Source organism: Prionailurus viverrinus, chromosome A3 (genome assembly GCF_022837055.1).
Source record: "Prionailurus viverrinus isolate Anna chromosome A3, UM_Priviv_1.0, whole genome shotgun sequence".
Lineage (NCBI taxonomy): Eukaryota > Metazoa > Chordata > Mammalia > Carnivora > Felidae > Prionailurus > Prionailurus viverrinus.
In genome coordinates, this window is record NC_062563.1 from 22,803,777 (window position 1) to 22,828,395 (window position 24,619).

General features: G+C 40.5%; 2 protein-coding genes across 5 annotated transcripts in view; both read left to right on the top strand.

Annotated features, from left to right (window-relative positions):
* The window catches only part of NDRG3 (NDRG family member 3), a 68,251-nt gene extending 47,294 nt beyond the window's left edge, over positions 1-20,957 (top strand). For all 4 annotated transcript variants that reach the window (XM_047851720.1, XM_047851723.1, XM_047851721.1 and 1 more), the window contains 8 exons: positions 3,428-3,484; positions 8,975-9,078; positions 10,264-10,329; positions 10,452-10,503; positions 14,410-14,457; positions 16,817-16,852; positions 16,941-16,992; positions 19,353-20,957. In XM_047851720.1, coding sequence (XP_047707676.1) covers positions 3,428-3,484; positions 8,975-9,078; positions 10,264-10,329; positions 10,452-10,503; positions 14,410-14,457; positions 16,817-16,852; positions 16,941-16,992; positions 19,353-19,534 — 597 coding nt within the window. In that variant the 3' untranslated portion in view covers positions 19,535-20,957. The remainder of the gene's footprint in view (positions 1-3,427; positions 3,485-8,974; positions 9,079-10,263; positions 10,330-10,451; positions 10,504-14,409; positions 14,458-16,816; positions 16,853-16,940; positions 16,993-19,352) is intronic.
* SLA2 (Src like adaptor 2) overlaps positions 4,812-24,619 on the top strand; it is a 50,587-nt gene continuing 30,779 nt past the window's right edge. The window contains exons 1-3 of the mRNA XM_047851725.1: positions 4,812-4,822; positions 9,146-9,149; positions 18,739-18,743. The gene's annotated coding sequence lies outside the window, so the exon portion shown is untranslated. The remainder of the gene's footprint in view (positions 4,823-9,145; positions 9,150-18,738; positions 18,744-24,619) is intronic.

The window sequence follows — 24,619 nt, forward strand, 5'->3', positions numbered from 1 at the left end:
AGAGTTCTTTCTACATTTTGTCTGAATCCTTTGGTGGATACATGTAAATATCTTCTCCCAATCTTTGGTGTTCATGTTCACTGTGTTCATGAGTGAAACGAACGAATGAATGAATCTCTTCACTAAACCGCAAATAACTTGTCCATGCCACTGCTCCCAAAGATTGGTGGGATTGAAGATGTGTGCCATCTGAAAAAATGAAGATACTTGCTATCTACGTGGCATTTGCTATTTAGATAGAGTGTTATCTAAAATCCGTTCAAGGAGATAGGAATCTACAGGAGTACATGCTAATGACTTTACAAATATAAACAATCCCAGCAACAACCAGAGTGAAAAGAGGGAATAAGGGTAAAAGCATATTATTAAATAACATTTGCATTGAAATGACCTGTGCTGAAAAGGTCATTTGCTGTTTTTAGGTTAGAAAAGGAAGCAGTTTTGAAACATTTTTCCCTACCAAAGTACAAATGTTATTTGTATGTTATTTTAACCTAAAACTATGAGGTTTGGGGGCACCTGGATGGCTCAGGCAGTTAAGCATCCAACTTTTGATTTTGGATCAGGTCATGATCTCAAGATTTGTGAGATCAAGCCCTGTGTCAGGCTCTGCACTGATAGCATAGAGCCTGCTTGAATTTCTCTCTCTCCCCACTCTCTCTGCTCCTCCCCTGCTTTTCTGTCTCTGTCTCTCTCTCTCAAAATAAATAAACACTGAAAATACATATAATAAATAAATAAAACTATGAGGTTTAGACTAAATCAGTGATGTTATAAAGTTTTCCAGAGAAGAAATAACCCAAGCTTTCATTACTTGCTAAAAGATGCCTAATGTAACAATCTCATTTTTAAATAAATATCTGCTTCTGAGTATTTTTAACTTGCCATAAATGTTCATTCTGATCCACCACTGGAGACAGGCTCCAAAATACCACTCCCCAGCTTGTCACATGTATTAAGAACCTTTATTGGTACTCAACCATGAGATCCAGTAATTCAATATCTAGGAACTTATCTGAAGGATAAGTAGTGATATCTACAAAGATTTAAATAGAAGGATAATAATTTCTTAAGAATCTAATACATGTCTAGTATTTGCTACATAGCAGGCACTATTCTTAAATGTTTTCTCTATGTTTAAATTTTTCATTTTCAGGACAGCCCAGTGAAGTGGTCCTATTCTTATCCCACAGAGAAATTAAGCCATTTGCTTAAGGTCACAGCTAGGAAATCACAGAGCCAAAATATTCATTAAAGCATAGGGCAAAAAGATGGAACAACCTAAGTACCAATACTGTAGAGCCATAAAATTGTGACACAACCATAGAATGGAATATCCTGCAACCAAAAATGTATTTGGTTATTTAAAGAAATGAGAAAATTCTCAATACTTAAAAAATAGATGAAACTATATATGTCCCAATTTTGTTACGTAGATATGCATACGAAAAGAGGGAAAGTAATTTGGGGCACCTGGCTGGCTTGTCAGTAGAAGATCCGACTCCTGATCTTGGGATTGTGAGTTTGAGACCCATGTTGGGTGTAGAGATTACTTTGAAAATAAATAAATAGAGGGGCTCCTGGGTGGCTCAGGCAGTTGAATATCCAACTTTGTCTCAGGTCATAATCTCATGGTTTGTGAGTTCGAGCCCCGCATCGGACTCTGTGCTGACAGCTCAGAGCCTGGAGCCTGCTTCAGATTCTGTGTCTCCCTCTCTCTCTGTGTCTCCCCCTCCCCATTGTGCTCTGTCTCTCTCTGTCACTCAAAAATTAAAAAAAAAAAAAAAGAAAGAAAAAGAAATGTGAGACTTACCCACTATATTAAAAAGAAAAAAAAAAGGAAAAATAATTGGTTACTAGTAGTTGTGTCTTTGGCTGGTAGCATTACAGATGATTTATTTTCTTTTTTATATTCTATATTTTCCTAATTTTCTATGATAAGCCTGTGTTGCTTTTATATTACTTTAAAATATTAAAATATTCCACCTACTGAAATTTAAGAAACAAAACAAACGAACAAAGGAAAAAAAAGAGAGACAAACCAAGAAACCAAAAAATAGACTCTTAACAGAGAACAAACAGATGGTTACCAGAAGGGAAGTGGGGGGTGGGGGTGGCGCGGGAAGGGGAATGGGTGAAATAGGTGAATAAGATTAAGAGTGCACTTACCGTGATGAACACTGAGTAATATATGGAATTGTTGAATCATTATATTATACACCTGAAACTAATATAACACACTGCATGTTAACTATACTAGAATTAAAATATATTCCACCGGCCAGTAGAGTAGATTCTAAAAAATTTATCCATTTCTCCCCACTTTTTAAGTTCTAGAGAAATTTGCATACTTTGGATGAAATGTATTAACGATGCTATTGCCAGATGCAGGGGAAATTCTTTCTTACAACCTTATTTAAAATTTGTTCTCATTCCTGTCTAATTACATGGGTATGTTAAGATTGACCTGAACATTCTCAGTAATGTATAATAAATTATGTGTAATAACCTAATAAAATTGTTAAAAGCTTGAGAACGATCTTATGAGTATTAAACATGTAATGAGATTGGTTGTTAATTCTAATTATCTTTAATTTATGACCATTGGATCATTAGTAACCCCTATGAAGATTTCTGGGCTTCTTTCTTCCTTACTCTTTCTGGGACTATGTGATCCTGCTCTTCCCATATCCTTGTCTGTCTCCTCATCTCCTCTTCTCCATCTGCACCCCCAGTTCAGCACTTCACCTCTGATCCAAGTCAGCAGTGGGAATTAAGCATAAAACCAAGGAAGAAGGCTACAGGGAATCAGCAACATAATTTGAGTTGGAAATTTTTCTGAAAATAGACTAGCAGTCTGCAGATTTGCACAGATTGCTGCATTTATTAGACTGTGATATGCATCGTTTTGAAATGGAAAAAATTAGGGGAAAAATGTTCAAACGCAAGAACATTTTATAAACATAGCAGTTTCCTCCCACTCCCTAAAATGAAGAGAGCAAAAACTGGAGGAGAGAAAATCATTTTTGTCTCTTGGGTGACTTGAAGGGAGTAGTTTTAAGTCAGTCCTTATTGGCCATAAATCTAGTGTAAATGTGGGAAATACAGGCAGGAATGAAGTAGCTAATAGCCAAGAGCTCTAGGTCTTAAGTTTTCAAAGAAGGAATGGCCAAGATTTCTTCCAGCCACCTATTTCAAAGTAGGTGATATTATTTCCCTGGAAGGGAGACTTCATTTTTTTCTGAACTGTTTCTTGTTTTCATGTGTCTTTGAAACTCTCATCTCATGAAAATGTGTGACACTGAGCTGTACTTTAGTTTGTTGAAGAATGACATGTACACAATAAAGTACACTAATCATAAGTGGACAGCTTGATAAATTTTTATGTATGCTTAACTCCCTTGACTCGGCGTTTTTATCTTTTTAGCTCTCAGGCTTGACAACCAATGTTGTGGACATTATTTTGGCTCATCACTTTGGGCAGGTAAGTGCCTAGTCCAACTAGGACAGCCGTGTTTATTGACTTCCAGCAAAACCTTATTTACTTCAGGAAAGATGGGTTGCCTTAGAATTCACCTGATCCTAGTCCAGTGCAGAGGGGGATGCTTGTGGCCCAGCAAAGACCAATCTTGGGGGAGAGGTATTAACTCAATGCCAAATGGCTCTTGGCATTTGAAGAGATGAGGGAAGGCAGAATCCCCTCCCCTGCCACCTGTTCCTGTCAACGGCATGCCATCTGTTAATGTTTGACAACATCACGTGCCTCACCCAACATCTTCAGAGACATAATGAGGTGTGAGAAAGGCTTCACAAAAATAGAAATTTCAGAGAAAAGAGAAACCAAAATAAACAAAGAATATCAATGCTTAAAGAACTTTAGACATTATCTTATTCAATCCCCATGTTTTACTGGTGAGGAAACTGAAGTCTATAGCGGAAATGACAGTCATGGATAATTATTGGGTGGGAGAGGGAACCCCAGTCCTCTTTTCAGAGGGAAGAGCGAGGTGGATAATAAGGTTTTGAATGATCTGATAAGTACTGTTTTAATTTTTGTAAGAGTTTGGGAGGGATTGCTGTTGATTCTTCTTTAAATCTTTGGTAGAATTCATAGTGAGACCATCTGGGCCAAAGCTTTTCTTTGTGGATGTTTTTTTATGTTACTAATTTAATCTCTTTACTTACTAAAAGTCTATTCAAATTTGTCTATCTCTTGAGATGCTTTAGGTATTTTGTGTCTTTCTATGAATTTGTCCATTTTATCTCAGTTACCCAATTTGTTGGCATAAATTATTCATAATATTCCTTTATAATTCTTTGTATTTCTGTAAAATTGAAAATAACGTCTCCTCTTTCCTCCCTATCTTTAAAAGTAATTCAAATCTTACCTCTTTTTTTTGGTAGTCTAGCCAATCAGTTGTTTGTTTTATTGATTTTTCTCCTGTTTTTTATTCTCTATTTCATTTATTTCCACTCTAATCTTTATTATTTCCCTCCTACTTGCTTTAAGTTTCCTCTTTTTGTAGTTTGTTAAGGTGGAATGCTAGTTATGGATTTGAGATCTTTCTTTTTTTTTTTTAATCTGGGCATTTACAGCTGTAAGTTTCCCTTGCCATACCACTTTATCTGCAGTCCATAAGTTTTGGTAGTTTCATTTATCTCAAAGTATTTTCTGAGGCATCTGGGTGGCTCAGTCGGTTAAGCATCTGACTTTGGCTCAGGTCATGATCTTACAGTTCATGAGTTCGAGCCCCACAGCACAGAGCCCGCTTTGGATCCTCTGTCTCCCTCTCTCTCTGCCCCTCCCCAAGGATGTGTACAAGTGCACTCTCTCAAAAATAAACAAACATTAAAAAAATATTTTTCAAAACAGATGAACATAAGGGAAGGGAAACAAAATAATATAACAGGGAGGGGACAAAACATAAGAGACTCTTAAATATAGAGAACAAACAGGACTGCTGGAGGGATTGTGGGGGGCGGGGGATGGGCTAAATGGGTAAGGGGCATAAGGAAACTACTCCTGAAATCATTATTGTACCATATGCTAACTAACTTGGATGTAAATTTAAAAATAAATAAATTATTTAAAAAAATGTTTTTAATTCAAAACAAAACAAGTATTTTCTAATTTCCTTGTGATTTCTTCTTTGATCCATTAGTTTTTTAGGAGTATTTTGTTTAATTTCCCAGATTTCCCTATTACTGATTTCTAACTTTATTCCATTGTGATCAGAGGATATATTTAATATTTCATTTCTTTTTTAATTTATTGAGATTTATTATGTCCTAGCATATGGTCTTTACATGTGGTCTATCTATTTCATGTACACATGAGAAGAATGTGTATTCATTCTGCTTCTATTAAGTAGAGTGTACTCTGGGTGTCTGTCAGGTCTGGTGGTTTACAGTATTGTTCAGGTTTTCTGTTTCCTTGTGATCTTCTACCTCATTATTCATCCATGAATGAAAGGGAGGTATTAAAGTTACCAGCTATTATTGGTGAATTTTCTATTTCCCCCTTCAATTCTGTTTGTTTTTGCTTTGTGTGTTTTGATTATTATGTCCTCCTGATGTTACATTTTTATTTAACAGAACTTGGAGCTAATCTTATTTTGGTAGCTCCATCTTTACCCTCTGCTTGCAGAGAGAACTGGTGCCAACAGTCCTTGAGCCTTTTTAGGCTCCTTGGTACACGTTCACTGACTTCTTTCACTCTCCCTGCTGCCAGCCTAGCAACCTTACTGAGTCTGCTAAATGAACGATTATAGTCTTCCTTCTACTTTCCCACTTTCAGAATGTTACTGCTGTTGTTACTTTTCCTGTTGCCTTTGTCCTTATGAGTTTATGACTACAAAGAAAAATTTTTGCTGTTAATTTTAGGACTTTTCTGGAAAGAGTAAAGCAGTATTTTAGTCCAACATCTTTAATTGGAAGTCTCAAAGACTATGATCTTTTCACACATGGTGGGTAGACATAGTATGCTTGGGTTTTTTTTAAACATTTATTTATTTTTGAGAGACAGAGACAGAGCACAAGTTGGGAGGGGCAGAGAGAGGAAGACACAGAATCCGACGCAGGTTCCAGGCTCTGGGCTGTCAGCACAGAGTCCGACACGGGGCTCCAACTCAGAACCACAAGATCATGACCTGAGCCGAAGTCGGACCCTTAACCAACTGTCACCCAGCTCCCCCATAGCATGCTTGGTTTTGACTGTATACCTTAAAAAAGAGTTCACAAAGTTTACAGAATTCCATGCTAAGTGTGTGGAAGAGACAAAAGTATGTAAGATATGGCCCTTGTTCTCTAGTTCACTCTGTAGGGAGATAGGATATACAGAAATGCTATTGTAGCATAGGTAAAAAGGGATAAGTAGTAAGAACCACCTTTCATTGAATATCTACAGATGTTCTATGTGTATTAATTCAATCTAATGATCTCATAATGGGAATTGTATTATTCCCACTTTACAGATGAAGTATGAATTGGTTTCCAGCTAATAGCATATCGAGGGAGGAGATTTGAAGCCAGATTTGTGCTAACTCTGAAGCTTTCCTCTTTCTACTCTGCGAGAGTGCCCTAGGAGAGGTACTGTGAGGGGCCTAGAGAAATTCAAAGGCAGGAAAGATTTACTTCTGATTTGAAGATCAGGGAAGGCTTCAAGGTAGCAGAGGTATCCCAGCTGGGCCTTGAAGGACAAATAAAATCCAACATTTTAGATTTGGGCTGGGGGAGAAGATCATTCCAGGAATGAGGAGTAGTTTGCTCAAAACAAAGAAGCCTTCCTTTGAATTTTGCTGTGAACCTAAAACTGCTCTTAAACGATAAAGTCTTGGGGCACCTGGCTCAGTCAGCTGAGCGTGTGACTCTTGATCTTGGGGTTGTGGGTTTGAGCTCCACACTGGACATAGCTATTGCTAAAATAAATAAACTTTAAAAAAAATTGTAAATAAAATTTAAGGAAGCAAATGCTTATGTTGCTTCTATTGTTCTGAAATAGGAACAAATAAGGTTTAGAAACATGAATAATCTTACCTTCCTTCACCAATAAGAAAAAACCACAGCAATATCTTCTTTTTATCTATCAAATTTGCAAAAGTTAAAAAGAGTGGTCATTTGTGGGGTGCCTGGGTGCTTCAGTTGGTTGAGCGTCCAACTCTTGATTTTGGCTCAGGTCATGATCCCCAGAGTCACGGGCAAGAGTGGCCATTTGTATTAAGGTTGTAGAGAAACAGGTAGTATAAATAAACGAGACAGCTACATATATGATACATACATATGGTAAGGAGTGATCTCTACCATCCTTTAAGGGGAGAAGCAAGGTATGTCTAGCAGACCACGATTTGTGTTTTTTATAAAAAAAAGGCGGGGGGCAATTTTTATTTTTTATTTTTTTATTTTTATTTTTTTCAAGATTGAGTGGCACTTTAATAGTGTATCAGGACATTGTGTGTTATTTACTCCTTAACAATTATCCTTTTTTTTTTTTTCAATATATGAAATTTATTGTCAAATTGGTTTCCATACAACACCCAGTGCTCATCCCAAAAGGTGCCCTCCTCAATACCCATCACCCACCCTCCCCTCCCTCCCACCCCCCATCAACCCTCAGTTTGTTCTCAGTTTTTAAGAGTCTCCTATGCTTTGGCTCTCTCCCACTCTAACCTCTTTTTTTTTTTTTTTTTTCCTTCCCCTCCCCCATGGGTTTCTGTTAAGTTTCTCAGGATCCACATAAGAGTGAAACCATATGGTATCTGTCTTTCTCTGTGTGGCTTATTTCACTTAGCATCCCACTCTCCAGTTCCATCCATGTTGCTACAAAAGGCCATATTTCATTCTTTCTCATTGCCACGTAGTACTCCATTGTGTATATAAACCACAATTTCTTTATCCATTCATCAGTTGATGGACATTTAGGCTCTTTCCATAATTTGGCTATTGCTGAGAGTGCTGCTATGAACATTGGGGTACAAGTGGGGCAATTTTTATATAACAGCTTTACCTAGGAAGTCCATTAGCACTTAAGCCAGTTTTACCCCTTTTATAAACCATTATCACTTCCTCCCTCTTTTATCTCAAATTTTGCTATTCTACTATGTGCTTCATTCGTTACTTACTTTTATTATAATTTCTTTAGCATTTACCACTTTTCTCAGAGTGATTCTAGTGCCCTTCAGTTTCAGGTGGACTCTGATCCATTTGGTCAGTTTCCAATTGTATTCTTGGCTCACTTCATGCATACAGTAGTAAGAATGCAAACAAATATTTTCCTTATCTATATTTCTCTACAAGATTTCATGGTGACCTTTACACACACTGCCCTGGATTAACTGGCTTCCTCACTATCCCTGATGCATTTCTTCCCTCCAAAGCAAACATTTTCTCTTCTGCTTAAAACCGATTACTGGATGTGTGTGTGCTTGTGTACAGGTGTACACATATGTACATATATGCTTGTGTACACAAGAACCTGGCAGCTGTTCTAATGACCTTTAGAAGGCCAGCAAGAGAGAGACCATTGGACAATGGTTGGTTGGGAGGGAGACTCACTACACTGCATGAACTATTTGTTTCTCTTGTATTTTATACCATTAATAGTATTGGTAATAAGATTAAATGATAAATTAACTTGAAAAATATAAATGGAATGTAATCTATAGATATTACTAAGTGATAGTATATATATGTAACAGTGATTATATTTGTATTATATCAGTACAGATAAGTTAATTATAAAGATTTATGTCTATTAAGAGAAGTCTTACGTTCTATTTATTTATTTATTTTTTAAAGTAATCTCTACACCCAACATGGGGCTTGAACTCACAACCCCAAGATTAAGAGTCATACCCTGTGCCCCACTTGCCATCATGAGCAGAGAGATTTGGCTTTGGGCATTGAGAATGCAAACCAAACAACATACACTTGTGCTGTAGCTCAGAAGTTTACCTGTGTCTCTTTTCACTTGTTCTAGGAAGAGTTGCAGGCCAACCTGGACCTGATTCAAACTTACCGACTGCATATTGCCCAAGATATCAACCAAGAAAACCTACAGCTCTTCCTGGGTTCTTATAATGGGTACAGTTGTTTCCTATTCCTCCACTTAAGTATAAACTAGTTCTAAAAAGATAATGGACATTTGAAGGAGAGTAGAAGGGGAAATAAACTACTTTTTCCAGTGTTGTGTAATGAGATTGCTTTCATGATGTTGTACCACAGAAAAAGAGGGGCTTTCAGACAGACAGGAAAACAGCTTTCAAGGAGAATGAATGGGGGCTGGCTCAGTTTGTAGAATGTGCGACTCTTGATTTGGGGGTTGTAACTTCGAGCCCCGTGTTGGATGTAGAGATTGCTTGGGGGGAGGGGGGAAAAGAATGCATGAACTGAAGGCTGTTTTGGGAAAAATCAAGTACCAGTTGTAGTTTTAGGATGTTTTAAGACAAAAAAGTACCTAAGTTACATACACACAAAAACATACAGGTAGTGTGAGGCGAGACAGAAAAACACATATAGAAGAAGAAAAGAATAGAAGTCTTGGGCCTTGATTCCGTTTCTCTTTGCTGACATCTTGTCATCAGGCAGAAGTAGCGCATGGACACTAGTAAATTCTCTTTTGTTTGGTATTCCAAAACCTACTTTCGTGTCTCCCCCAGTCATTGAGAGAGCCTGATTCTTATCTTGGGACCAGCTTTTCCAGGGTAAAAATATTAGCTCCTGCTAGCTTTCTGGGTACATGGGAGAAGATTGAGAAAATGGGTCAGCTGTAACTTACCCAGACTCACCCAGAGATTTTGAACTTGGTCTCTCTAGCTCCTTCCTCTGTATAACAGAGCCTCCTTATTTTTAGTTGAAATCAGAAAGGTTTATTAAGTACCATGTAAAACTATGTTAGTTACAGGTTTTCCCTCAAAAGTTCCCCTTTTCTTAAGGAATTTATTCCTATAAACTAGTTGGAAAATTAAACACTAGAACTTGAGGATTTCAGTAGCATTGTCATTGAGTTTTGAAGTTGCCTCTAAACTTTTAGCATCCCACTGTGTCCATCAGGGTTGAGCCAGGAACCTTGTTCCTGCTCTGTACCACTCACGATGCTACTGAGAGGGCTGCTTGTGAACAAAGTGCACAGGGCCCTTTCCCTCATCAGGTGTGAAGGAAAGAGAGTCTCATATTCCTTCCAAAACATTTTGGTTTTCACAACCAGGAAATAATCTGAATTGCCATGATTTTACCTGAAAAGTGTATTGCTTCCTTCTTTTTTTCTAGACGCAGAGACCTGGAGATTGAAAGACCTTTGATGGGCCAAAATGATAATAAATCGAAGACATTAAAGTAAGTACCTCAGTTTCCCTAGTGAGTTGCTAAATATTTTTGCCTTTCATAGACTAATTTAGTATTCAGTAGAATATAAGTGCTGTTTGCAGAATGTCACCACTTATTTTGCCTTTCCTCAGGTGTTCTACTCTATTGGTGGTAGGGGACAGTTCACCTGCAGTCGAGGCTGTGGTAAGTATGTCCTGATGTTGTGAAGACAAGTGAAGTTAAAACGCAATGAAATGGGGGCACCTGGGTGGCTCAGTTGGTTAAGCGTCCAGCTCTTGATTTCGGCTCAGGTCATGAACTCACAGTTCATGGGATCAAGCCCTGTGTTGGACTCTGTGCTAACAGTGCAGAGCCTGCTTGGGGTTCTCTTTATCCCTCTCTCTGCCCCTCCCATGCTCACACGTGCCCATTCTCTCTCAAATAAATGTTTTTCAAAAAATGCAGTAAAATGTATATACAGCACACACTGTTGGCACACTAGAAACCGTTGGTAAATACTAGTGTTTTTTTGTTTGGTTTTTTTTTTTTTTTGTTTTTTCTTTCATTTCTGGTTACATGTGTCAGGGTTTGCTCGTTGTTATCCAGTTTGGAAAATGAATTCCTCATCAATCACTAGATTTCATCAGACGGGATCATTATTACCTTTGATTGCTTTATGTGCTGCCATTCACTTCGTGGCAAGTAGTATAACTAAACACCATTTGCTTATTGTCAGATTTCTGACAGCCTCGGCCTGTCTGCAGCCACCATACACCTGGAACTGTATCAGCAGGCTGGAAGGCTGCTGAGAGACTTTATGCTTTCCTCTGCCTCCTCCTCAAGTACATAACACATTGGTAAAAATAATATATGCTCATTGTAGACAAAATGAAAAAATTAAAAAGGAGAAGGACAGGAGGAAAAAATCACAATCCCGTTACCCAAAGGTAAACTATTATCTTTTCCTCGAACACACACTGGGTGATACTAAACATATAAGGTTTGGGGACCTGATTACTGATAGTATTTTTAGTAGCCTTTTTCCATATTATAAAGTCAGTACATACATCTGTATAATATTTAGTCTTGTAAATGTACCTTTGTTTACTTACCCTCATTCTCCAGTTGATTATATCAGATTTTGTACCATTAATAATGTTGCTGTTGAACATCTATAATGAATTTTCGATCATTTCCCTGGGATAGATTTCTAGAAGTGGAATTAATGTGTCAAAAATCATAAACCTTTGCAAAAATTTTTATAACATTTGCCAAATTCCTTTCAGAAGGGATATAGATAGCAGTGTGTTGGTATCAGCAATGTATGAGAGTGCCTGTTTCACAGCATCCTGTCCAGCATTAGATTTTTAAATTTTATTAATAATTTGATAGGTTAAAAATGGTGTCCCACTGTTTTAATATGTATTTTTTTTTTTTATTACAAATGAAGTTGACGTTTTTTATGTCTGCACTTGTTTTTCCTACAGTGTACGTAACTTAGGTATCTGTGTGAGATTACCGGGTATTCTTTGACAGTCTTCACTTCTGCCCTGTTTAGAGAAAAACATGAGGGAGTAAGGCTTTTTGGAAAGGGAGTCTAGTAACTAATCAGAGGTGTAGATATAGACAAGGTTTATGGGGCTGGGGTGAAGTAGATATGATGATATATTCATACCTCCCTGAATTATCCTGTAAAACATTCTGTGTCTGGTATAAAATACATGGCACGGCTTCAGAACAGAAGTAAATGTGCTCATGTATAAATACATACATACATACATACATACATACATACATACATTCATTCATTCCCCCAGTGTTATAAAGTTATAGTGATGATCCCAGTTTTTCATGAAGCAGTTTGATAAAGGTCATTGTTTTCTAACTAAAAGGTAGAGATACATGCTACAAAAATACCTATCAAAAACATCTATTCAGGTGGCCTGGCTGGCTCAGTTGGTGGAGCATGCTACTCTTGATCTTGGGGTTGTGAGTTCGAGCCCCACGCTGGGTGTAGAGATTACTTAAAAAAATTTTTTTTCTTCATAAACATATAACCTAAAACAAGAAAAGAGTGTTGTTTTTAGAAGATATCCTTATCAGAATTTTCTAATACTGAATTTTTTTTTTAACTTGCATGGACTTAAAGCAACATTTCCAGTAATTTTACATGACTATATAGATTGGCCAGTACAGCTAAGGTCTTGTGTTCTGATTTCCACACCTTCAGTGTTTATAGATAAGAATTTCAGGAGCCTGTGTGTACCACAAAGTAGATGCTCTTCTAGACAGATTTAGTCTTTCTTCTAGACAGATTCAAACGTAGCTCCCTTGTAAGAGCTAGCATTTTATCCCATAGATTGGTAGGGGTTAGAAGGCTATCCATGCAGGGAAGAGCAGGAAGGAACTCAAGTTTTGGTACCTTTTGCTAACTGTTCTTGCTCACTTACTCATTCAGCCTCATTTTTTGAGCTTCCTCCCTATTTGCTCAATACAGTGGAGAATACAAAAATGAGTAAGATGGAGTCTTTGCGTTTGGGGAGCTGGAGAGAGTGTAGACATGTCAAAAAACCAACCATTGTGCTTGGCTCGGCTCACCAGCTATGGAGAATTCTTATAGAGTTGGTAGAAATTACAAAGTGGTGAACCAAGGAAAGCATATTTATTATATTAAATCCAGATATGGGAGCTCATTCTTCCAGAAAATATTTATTGCATATCTACTATGTTCTCACCTATACTTGGCAGTTAGGGATCCAGTTTTTAAATTCTCCCCTTCAGAGTTAATGCGTAATTCTGTACTAAACTGGTACATTTGCTTATTACTGCCTGCATTGTCATTTGTATAGAGCAAAACTTTGGTTTGGTGATCCTGGCTTTTAAATCATCCCCTGATTGTAGAAGAGTTTTGTATACCTGCCCATCAGCAATCCCCAGAGTTCAGCCGGATTACTGATTCTTGCCTAGGTAATTTGAATAACTCCCTAACTGGCTTGCTGCCTCTGTAGTCTGTCATACAGGCCACTGCTGGTTACTTTCCTAAAACAACTCAAATCCTTTTACCTCAGAAACCTTCTGTGGCCTCTTGCCTTCTATGGTCAGCTCCAGTCTGCCTCCCAGACTTGCTTTGCTTCGCAGTGTGTCTTCACACCACACTTACTCTGCAACCCACACGTGCTCTGCACATCCACTTCACATCACCTGGTCCTTTGCTTATGCTTTTCCCTTGACTCTGGAAGCCTTCAAACACCTACCCCTTCTCACTCTATCTCTTGAAATCCTACTTATCCTTCTCTACTCGCTCAGCTCAGTTGTGAAATTTTGAAGTGATGTCCTTCAGCCTTGTATTATGTATTTTCACCCCCACTAGATTCCAGGCTCTTAGCAGTGTTTTTATGTGTGTGCTTGGCAAGCATGTGTAAGAAAAAAGGAGAGATTTAGTTGATCAAATTAGCCATAAAACATTGCTGAACCTGCAGATTATGCCCCCAATACATTTTCTTTGAGGTCCCTGCTTCCATGGATCTAAGAGTATAAGATACCAAACATGTAAATACATAGGTTGTAATTCTTTATTATGATGACTGCTGTGAGAGAAGAGAACATAGAGTAGTCAGTATTTAGGTGGGGCAGTGAAAGACCTTGTGACTCAGGAAAGAGGGTGTGAGGAAGGGCAAACCCAGGACACAGGAAAGGGGTAAGCTGTGGGGTGGGGTTGAGCGGGGGTGCAAAGGGCTTAGTCAGGGCCATTTGTGCTGGGAAGCCACCAGGACCCCAGCTGGTGAGGGCCATGGTCCAATTCACATTTTAAAATAGGTAACTAACCCCCAACTTATGTAGCCAGTAGGAGAAATTAGATTGAACATTTAGTTCTTTACATACTCGCAACAGATTCAGAAAATGAAATTAGCCAGACTTTTTAGATTTACTCAGAAATAATCAGATGTAAAATGCATCACATATCTCTTACTTTGTATTTTGGACATTTCTTTGGCTGATTGAGCCATCTCCAAACTGAGCTTTTGATCTTGGAAGATCAGTCTCGTGCCAAGCTATTTCTTATTTTTCTAATGGTTCATAAAATTGTTCTCTCTCTCTTTTTTTTTTAAGGTTGAATGCAATTCTCGCCTGAATCCTATAAATACAACTTTGCTAAAGGTAAGGTGTTTTCTTTTCTCATTGCCAGCCAATTTGTAAGTTAATTATACAAGGTTCAAATTACTGTATTTCTGGAATAGTTGCCCAGAAAGAAAGAAAATTTCTCTCTCTCTGATTGTCTGATTCTTTTTTTTTTTTAATTTCTTTTTCCTGAATATATTCTCCTTGTAGAAAATTGGAAAAAAGAGAAAAGTAAAGAACAAAATAAATAAAAATTACCCATAATCCTACCACCCAAAGTTCTCTGGTAAAAATATTGGTGTCTTTTTCCTATACACTTTCAGTGGATTTATTTTTTTAAATTTATTTATTTATTTTGAGAGAGAGAGAGAAAGCGAGCAAAGGAGGGGCAGAGAGCAGGGAGAGATGAATCCTAAGCAAGCTCCGTGCTGTCAGTGTGGATCCCGACACTGGGCTTCAAACTCACAAACCATGAGATCATGACCTGAGCCGAAACCAAGAGTCAGATGCTTAACCAACTGAACTACCCAGATGCCCCATTCCTATACACTTTTTACATAATTAAGGTCATCGAATATTTACAGCCCTGGGTCTGTTTTCCTCAACTTTTGATATGAGCATTTTCCCATGTCATTAAAAACTTCATAAGCATTATTTAATGTTGTGAGAATTAAGATGGAGGGAATTATTTACATGCTAAGTCCTATTGTATTGGTAAGGAAGCTTCCAATAATATTCTAATGAAGGGGGTGGGTGCATTTTCTTTCTCTTAGAGCAGATAGAGAGCAGCTCTTATATTAAATTTCCGAAATCAGTATCAAGTTTCTTCCCCTATTCATTGTACCCCAGGCAAGAGTGTCAACCTCACTTTTTCTTCAGCCTGTAGTAAAATGTTCAGCCTGACACACTGATTTGAATATGGATTACTGTATTGAAGTGCTGATCTTATGTCGTTTACTGCTACTTTTTCAGCCTGAAAGATCTCTGATTTCTTCCCTTTCTCTTTGAAGTGGCTTGAAAGGGAAGTCCTTTCACCAGAAGTAGGCCATAGTTCCTGGAAATAGAACATGGGGTTAATGCTCTGAGGCAACAGAATGCAGAATGTTCTGAGGTCCAAGTGGTTGATGAACTGGTCCAAAATAGGAAGTCTTTTTATTTGTTTTGTTTTTTAAAGCATATGGTTTCAAATAGTTTTTCCTGCAGGTTTGAATCAGTATTCTGAAAGCATAAAACTGAACTCCATAGTATCCATGGATGTGGTTATTTCTGGGCAAAAATGCCCACCACTCCAACTATTTAATAGGCATCAAGCTTGGAAATAGTTGCTCTTAATATTTTCTCTCTACGTGTGTTAACTGTTTTATGTCAGTTTTGACTCTTAAACTTCATGAAAATATAGCCTGTGCCAGTTAGGTGTGTTTTATACTTAAATCAGGGTAAATGTTTGTTCCTAATATTATTATTAGAATTTTAGGGCACTGCCTCTTGTTAACCTCAAATTCCTGTGCCTTCTGTAGCATTCCCATCTGCTAAATAACAGTCCCCCACCTCAACGTTTTCATGCTAGTGAATAGAAACGATGGTTTATATCTTTTTCTTGAAAAGTTCCAGCCAGCCTGTACAGGATACTGAGTACAGAATGCATAACAGCTGGAAGGAAGAGAGTAGGCCCGTAGTTGGCTGTCATGCCTTAGAAACAAGGCATGTTTTCTGCAGATTGGCAGAATCTGCTTCACCTGGGAGCTTATTGGAAATGTAGGTTCTTGAGCCCCACCCCAGACCTATTAAATCAGAATCTCTAGGGCAGAAACCCAAGAATCTGAGTTTTAACGAGTCTTCCAGGTAATTCCAATGCTTGCTAACAAAACTCTACTCTAGAAATCCTTGCACAGGTGAGAATAACCAGCTGTAAATATTTACAAAGTGAGAGCCTCCCCAAATCCAGCTTTGAGAGGAAAGTGAGTTGGCCAAATTCAACATCACCATCTGATTGGAGAAATCCACTTAGTTGAAGAATGAAGATGATATTAGGATGAGAGGGAACTTACAAAGCATGGTACCCTGAGAAGTTAGGGTCACACTGAGGACTCTGAGAGTAGCATTCTTCAAGGTAGTGGCAAAACCAGTGAAGTAGTGGTAACTTCACTGTCACCCTTAATGGAAAATTCTCACCCTGGGCCTGAAAATCAGGCTGTACATCTTACTAATTAATAAGTAGTAAATAATCTTTTCAGATTTATATCCAAGGTTATTGTTAGGATATGTCTTTGTATAAGAGTGCATTGAGGAAACATACACTTCAGTTAAACATTAAGTTAATCCTGTCCTATTTGAAAAGACTCATGGATTCTCAGCACATCCTCTAAGTTTAAGTACTTACATTTTTCTCCTCTTTTAGATGGCAGACTGTGGTGGGCTACCCCAAGTAGTTCAGGTAAGGAGATTGTTTTTTTACAAAGCGCTCATTTGATTCTACTTCTCTGCCTGTGCAAAGATTAATACCTTCTTATTTGTTCCCCTAGCCTGGAAAGCTCACCGAGGCCTTCAAGTACTTTTTGCAGGGAATGGGCTACAGTGAGTAGTACAAAACTTTCTTTCTAGCAAAAATTTAATGATAATGGGGTCAATTTTGACATCTGGGGAGCCCACAATTCTCAGGGCATAACCTCTGTGGTAGCCAGCCTAAAGTCAAGTAAAAAACAAAATATTGATGGAATATTCTTCTGTATGTATATATATAAGGTGAGCTAACACTTACTAAACACTGGCCTTGTGCCAGGCGTTCTGTGTTTATAACCTTAAGAGGTAAGTTCTGTTATTAGTCCCATTTTATAGAAGGAGAAACTGAGGCTTAAAGAGACTAATAAACACATTTCCTAGGATAACAGTTCACCTGCAGAACTATGATTCAGACCCTAGCAGTCTGACTCCAGAGTCCATCTTTTCAACCACTGAGACTTAGCCTTTCCTAAACTTGTGAATCTGAAATTTGCATTTGAACTCAGCTGGTAATGATGCCTGGCCTAGAAAAACACAATGGAGACTTCAGAAGAAAAGGGTAATCTCCTCAGTTACATCTGCCCCACAATAGGAAATGAACTTGCAGAGTAGTTTAGAGTGAGTCCAAGGATGTGTCCATATTGTGTGCCACTGTCCTGGTCTCTTGTATTGTGAGACCCCTCAGCTCTCTCATTTGTCACAGACTATCCACACTTGCTCCTTTCTTGGAATTTTTAAGAAGAAAAACTCTCTTCAACCCAGGTACAGAGCTCTTTACCCAGTAGGGTGATTTTTTTCCTGTCTTTGGTATAAGTGTGGTAAATGGCCATTGGACCGCTGCCTGGGCAGCAGCTGACCCCTGGGTACAGCCCTGTGCCTGGCAGGCAGACTGTGTATGTCTCGTCTAGAGTGGCTGTGTCATCCCCGTCTGTGAGCCACTACCACCCGAGCCCACACCCACATCTCTCTGGCTCACTGGGAGGAGAAGTCCCTTCCCTACCCGGTTTTCATCCCTTTCCTAGGAAACAGCTGATCTTCCAGCCCATTTCTGATCCTAAACAGATGGCTGTTGGTAGTGTATGGGGAAAACAGTTGCCCTTGGCTAGTTGAGAGAAGCATCCTAGATGGTAATAAAATATCAGTCAGCCTCACCTCTTCCCTGGGAGCTTAAAATAAAACTTTGTCCCTTAAAGTATTCTGTCAGTGTTTACTGGGCAGCCGAGGTTGCCACTTGGCACTCTTGGATCACTAACCTGCCTTTTCCTGTGTCCATCCTGCTTCCAGTCCCGTATGTGCAGCTCAGTCACCTGAGCACCGAGTCAGGTACCTTCCTCTGTGCTGGCCCCGCCCCTGCCTCCCAGCCATGCTCTCCTGGCTGTATGGCTGCCTGCAGCATGTCCGCGGTTTTCCTGTGCAGTGAGAGCCCGATAGAACGTGGCTCGTTGTTCCCTAAGAGGGTTAGCCTGCAGGTCCAGCCCTGGTTCCCCAGGAAGAAAGGAGCGGGTTGTAATAGCCAAGCTTTCTCTTATCATCCAGATCCAGGGTCACAGCAGTACCCAAAACTTTATAGGCAGGGCCCCTCTTCCACCACCACCTACTGATCCTTGCATGAACCCCAGACACAGGAATTGAAGGGTAGCCTTGATTCTAAATAGGAATATCAGAGCCTATGCCTGGAAAACTTGGCAGGTGATGGCATCTTTTGACCCCAGCATTGAAGTGATAGCTAAGGGAGTAGCCAGTGCCTCAGGAAGATAGGCAGGGAAGTTATGCCAGGTAAGGCCGTGTCCTGGCCAAGCTGGAGGGACCATAGGATCAAAGCAGTGGTAGAACAGTAGTCTGAGTGAAACACCCACTCCTAGAGTCCTTCCCTTGCAGGCAGCATGTACCTTGCTATCTGCATAGAGGTCAGCGCCAGCCCACCTGTCCTCCCCTACACCCACACCTTCCTGGATGTCTCCTCCCCAGGTAGCAAGGATAGCCTGTGGACACGGATGGTAGTCTTGTTGTATCGGGCTTGCACTGTGTTTGTGAAACATCTTCATACTTGTGTGGTTCATCTTTCTTTTGGTTTAGTCTTGCATGCACTGCAGGTTTTGGTTACCCATCTGGGTTCCCAAAGCCTCCTTCCTAATCACTGTATGAATGGCGTGGGCATAGCTAAGAGGCTGTACTCTGGACTTAGGTTTCCCCTTATTCTCCTATAGACTAGAGTTAGCTGAGATTCCAATCAGATCCAGAGGATTAAATGAACCTTGCATATAGCCACTCACCTAAGCAAACAATGCAAAATGGAGATGGCTGTATCTTGTCCTGGGTCTCCCCTTAAATGGGTTGGGAAAGCTAAACATAAAGCAAAGCCTTTGGTGAAATTTCTGGATTAGCTAAGCTTAGCCAGGGCTCCATCTTCTAGTCCTCTTGGTTCTTTCTTGCAGTACCATCTGCCAGCATGACCCGGCTCGCCCGATCACGAACCCACTCAACTTCAAGTAGCATCGGCTCTGGAGAAAGTGCCTTCAGCCGATCTGTCACCAGCAATCAATCAGATGGAACTCAAGAATCCTCTGAGTCCCCTGATGTTGTGGACAGACACCAGACCATGGAGGTGTCCTGTTAAGCAGATGATCCTCCCCTGGACCATGCAAGTCCATCCTCCTTCAAACGACCACTCCATAATATAACATTTCATCCAGCAAACTGGCATCTATCTTTAACTCCTGCATGGCCACTGACACTCTCTGGTATCCTGGATTTATCATTCTCTCTGCTTGCCCACCCTCCTTTTTGTATGTACCAAGAACCACTTCCTTGCCATTACTATAACATTCCAGCATCTTTAGCTGATCAAATTTCCATATCTTCCCTTGCCAGCTTTTCTTCGTGCTTTCCCAACTACGTATCTGACAAGATTCTTTGATCCTGGTGTATGTGTGTGAGCACGCGTGTCTGTGTTTGTGTGTGCATAGTTCTGTGATTTTAGATATGCTTTCTTGTAGAGCTTCTGCAAAACAACAAAAAAAAGGGGGACTTTTTTTTTTTTCCGTTTCATTTTCAATGGTGTTTTTAAGGGAAATCTACAGAACAGGTTTCTAGGCTGGGTAGACCCCTGCATTCTCTTTTGGTTCCAAATTAGTCAACAAGATTTGCAAAGTGACTTCAGCAGCTCTGAGGAATGTGGAAGATCATGATTACTATTGATTGTGACCAATAGAAGGGAGCCTGTTACATAAGAGAGGCAGGCAGGGTGGCCAGCTACCTTGTTCTGTCCAAATGCATTCACATGTTATTCTGTAAATAAAGGGGAGGGATAATATTCTTTTAGAAGCCCAGGAATGATGAGGTTCTGATGCAATATGGAGTTTTCCTAAGAAGTGAGCGTGGCTTAATTACTGGACTCTCTTAGCACAGGAAGGTGGAAAACAAAATATCAGGCCTCCGCTCTGCCAGAGCAAAACTGCTGTTGCTGCAGTGTCTGATACCACTTACCAGATATCCACAAGAAGTGCCTCCTGAGTCTGATGAAGAGTGTTTCTCCACCCCTCAATCCTCAGAGAAAGGAGAGGTATGGCCTGAAAATTACATAGATGGTGAGGAAACAGCTGGGGGAAAAAGGCACAGACATCAACGGAATATCATGTGTAATAGGCATAGCCTTGACTTCAGCTGACTTAGTGGATGCTAAGTGAAATTGGTACAGAACCCATTTCTCAGAAAGATTTTTGACAGTTCTTTAAAAAGAGAGGGAAGGGGCTAGTCTATAAGGACAGACTATGCAGGTACAGTTGTGTTTAGTGGAATGCTGTGTGAGGGGTCACAGCCAGCCAGAGTATCACTGGGAAGAGGATGAAACCAGCTGCCGCACAGCAGGGCCCCGGCTCGTGATGGCATCAGCTGTAAGCTCAGGGTTAGACAGTTCCGAATCTTAGGAAGGGGCTTTTCAGACACACTGTTCGCTTTCTGCTGAGATAGGGAATGCGTCACTCTGCCAGAGTACAACTTTTTACAGATTATTAAATAAAGCTGTATATGTCTCATTGTTACCTGATTGCTGGTGTTATTTCTCTCAAGCCACTCACTGGGGTTCAGGGTGGAACCAGGGTACTTGTGTTTTTGGGCTTCATGCTGGGCTTTTTCACATACCAATCATTATCTCACCCAAGAAGAAATGAAGACTCCGGATAAATAATTTGCCCAAGGTCATACCAGTAAGCCCATCTAGGAGTGAACTCCAGGCCCATCTGACACACTGCTATTCCCCTCAAACCAAAAATCATCAGAAGCCCGATTGTGTGGCTTATAATGAAGGAGGAAACGCTAAGGTCTTGGAAAGGCGTTTCACATTTCAGCTCTGCCACCTTTGGGGGTTGCTGAGTCCCACCCTGATTTAGTAGTCTGCAACCACATGCCTGGGTTCCTCAAACAGGCCAGACTGCATTTCTCCAGAAATGGCTCTTTGTATCGACCAGTAACATTAGGAGGCCACCATCAGTTTCAAATGATCCAGGGGCTGCTGCTACCATATAGTAAGTACATCGAGGTTGCTGTGTCTATGGAAGATACTTGTTACATGACATGGACCCTGCTCATCCTGGGAAAGGAGATGAAGCAAATGCATGTGGACAGAGATACAGGGCACCGAGCTGAATTCCCGACAATACAGGACAACAGTTTTTGAGCTGGAGGTGGTCTGATGGTCGCAGTTCTTAAAACCCACATCACTCCGGCCTTCTTGCCACACCTGACATGAATGGCTGCCTGCTTTCCCACCTTAGCCTTGTGACTGGAGTCAGGCTGCAACTGACTACACCTGATTGGTCCATACCATACTTTTTTCTCTTATCATTTTCATTTCCTTTCTCCTTGTTCAGTCCAGAAACACTTGGATGCCTGCTTTGTGAGAGTCAAGGAAATGGCCACTTAGATTACCCAAGATGATTATATAAAAGCTCTACCATGTAAATCATCTTACCCAGTTCTTACAGCACCCCTGCAAAGTGGTCAAGTCTGTTTCATAGACAAGGAATGGGTGAGGAGAATTAAGTGATTTGGCCGAGGTCACCTAGCCTGAAAATTTTTCCGCTTCTTCCAAAATCAATGCATTTTCATATTCAGCCTTTTTTAAAATAAGATTTTATTATATCACTTTCTGGCATTATCTTTTTTTGTTTTTTAATGTTTATTTTAGAGAGAGAGAGAGCATGAGTGGAGGAGGGACAGAGAGAGGGGGACAGAGGATCCTAAGTGGGCTCCATGCTGACAGCAGAGAGGCCAGTGCAGGGCTTGAACTCACAAATCGTGAGATCATGACCTGAGCCAAAGTTAGACACTTAGCTGACTGAGCCATCCAGGTGCCCCTCATATTCTGCCTTTTATTGAGCATCTGTCATAGGCTGGGGGCCTTTGTACCATCTATATGTTTCATAATATTGGTCCGGTGAGGTAAATGCTAGTCCTATTTTATGGATGAGAAACAGGCCCAGAGGTGCTACAAGTGGTCACAAAACTAATAAACAGCAGATCCGGGCTTTTAAACTAATTCTCAGGTGCCTCCTTTGATTTAACCTTGAGGCCAGTCTGTCAAATAAGAAGGTGGACGTCAGAGTTGTATGCAGACAAGAGCAGGAGGGTGGGCCTGTGCTCACTTCCCTCCCTGCCACAGGCCACATTCTTTGGCCATCACCCATTCTAATATTCTAATTAGAATGATCTTACACAGGATGTGCCTCCACTCTGGCTCCTTTCAGCTCTTTACACCAAGTGCCCGTGGAGTTAAATCTCAAACCAACCTTCCCTGGGAGAAAAAACCTGAGCTGGAATGTGTTCTTAGGCTGGCAGGGCCCTAGAAAAGACTATGGTCTGAGCTATAGTCAGGAGCTATTTCAGTGCCATTTTGTGTTAAAAAGCGATGTCTCCAGGAATACTAAGCCCCCTAATGGAAAGGCAGCCATAGGTGTGGTTATTTAGACTTTAATGAGATGAGGATTTTATTTAAATTTTAATGAATGAGGTAACAAAGACAATTCTATCAAGTTCCTTATCCTGGGGCGCCTGGGTGGCTCAGATGTTTGTCTGACTTCATTCAGCTCAGGTCATAATCTCATGGTTCTTTAGTTCAAGCCCTGCATCGGGCTGTTTCTGTGCAGGGTCTGCTTTGGATCCTGTCTCCTTCTTTCTGCCCTTCCCCCCCCCCCCCCCCCCCCCCGCTCGCACATGCTCTCTCTCAAAAATAAACATTAAAAAGATTTTTTGGGAATGCTGGTGCAGCCACTCTGGAAAACAGTATGGAGGTTCTTCAAAAAACTAAAAATAGAACTACCCTACAACCCAGCAATTGCACTACTAGGCATTTATCCAAGGGATACAGGTGTGCTGTTTTGAAGGGGCATATGCACCCCAATGTTTATAGCAGCACTGTCAATAGTAGCCAAAGTATGGAAAGAACGCAAATGACTATCGATGGATGAATGGATAAAGAAGATGTGGTATATATGTACAATGGAGTATTACAGACTGAGGGTTACAGGACGGGTTGTGGGAGGGGGGGTGGGCTAAATGGGTAAGGGGCACTAAGGAATCTACTCCTGAAATCATTGTTGTACTATATGCTAACTAATTTGGATGTAAATTTAAACAAAAAAAAAAAAAACAAGTTAAAAGATTTTTAAAATTATTTATCCTAGCTGAGTGATTCTCAAGCTTGGGCTGTGTATTAGAACACCTGGAGGGCTTGTGGAAAGCAATTTGCTGGCCCCACCTATGGAGTTTCTGATTTAGCAGATCTGAGATGGGGCCCAAGAATTTTTATGTCTAACAAACTCCCAGATGATGCTGAGGCTGTTGGCCTGGGACCACACTTAGAGAACCACTGTCTTGGTCTTATTGCCCAAAGTGGTTCATGGACCAGCATTGTGGGGTATTGCCTGGGAGTTGTTAGCAGTACAGAATCTTAGGTCCCACCCCAGACCCACCAAACTAGAATCTGCTATTTAATAAGATCCCCAAAGGAGAGCCTGGGTGGCTCAGTCGGTTAAACTTCTGAGTTCAGCTCAAGTCATGATCTTCCTCTCTGCCCCTCCCCCAGTAGTGTATCTGCTCCCTCTCTCTCCTTCTCTCCCTCCCTCTCTGTCCCTCTCACTCCCTCCCTCCCTCTCAAAAATAAATATTTAACAAGATCCCCAAGGAATACCTATACACATTAAAGATTAGGACACATCACTCCAAGGCAGTGTTTCTCCCAAAGCCAGTCAAGGGAATCTCTTGGGAGTGTATAAAATTCAGATTCCTTGGCTTTCCTCTGGTGACTTGGACACAGAAGATGGGGGATCCCAGGAATCTGATACCAGCGAGAGACTCAGGTGATTATAATGGTCAGGTAAGCATGGGAAACTCCTCACTTACCTCAGTTCCATGTTCCTCAGGCAAGACCAAGCCACAAAGCCAGAGAAAAACCTCTCCCTCTAGGATGACAAGGCAGCTGCTTCTCTTTTAGAAACAGGAACTTGGGGAAGGTGGCTCCTTGATGGTCTGTGATGCCGTCAGAGGAAATGGGTGGTTGTGAGAACCACAGAGCCTGCAGATGTGAGCTGGGAGCCCCAAAGACCCTATGATAGAGCTCAAAGAGCCCCGAGCCTTCTTCCCTGGCCTAGCTGTGCTTGGGAGGGCTGCCCAGTTGGGGGTCTCTAAGGAGCATGAGTCTCCTTTC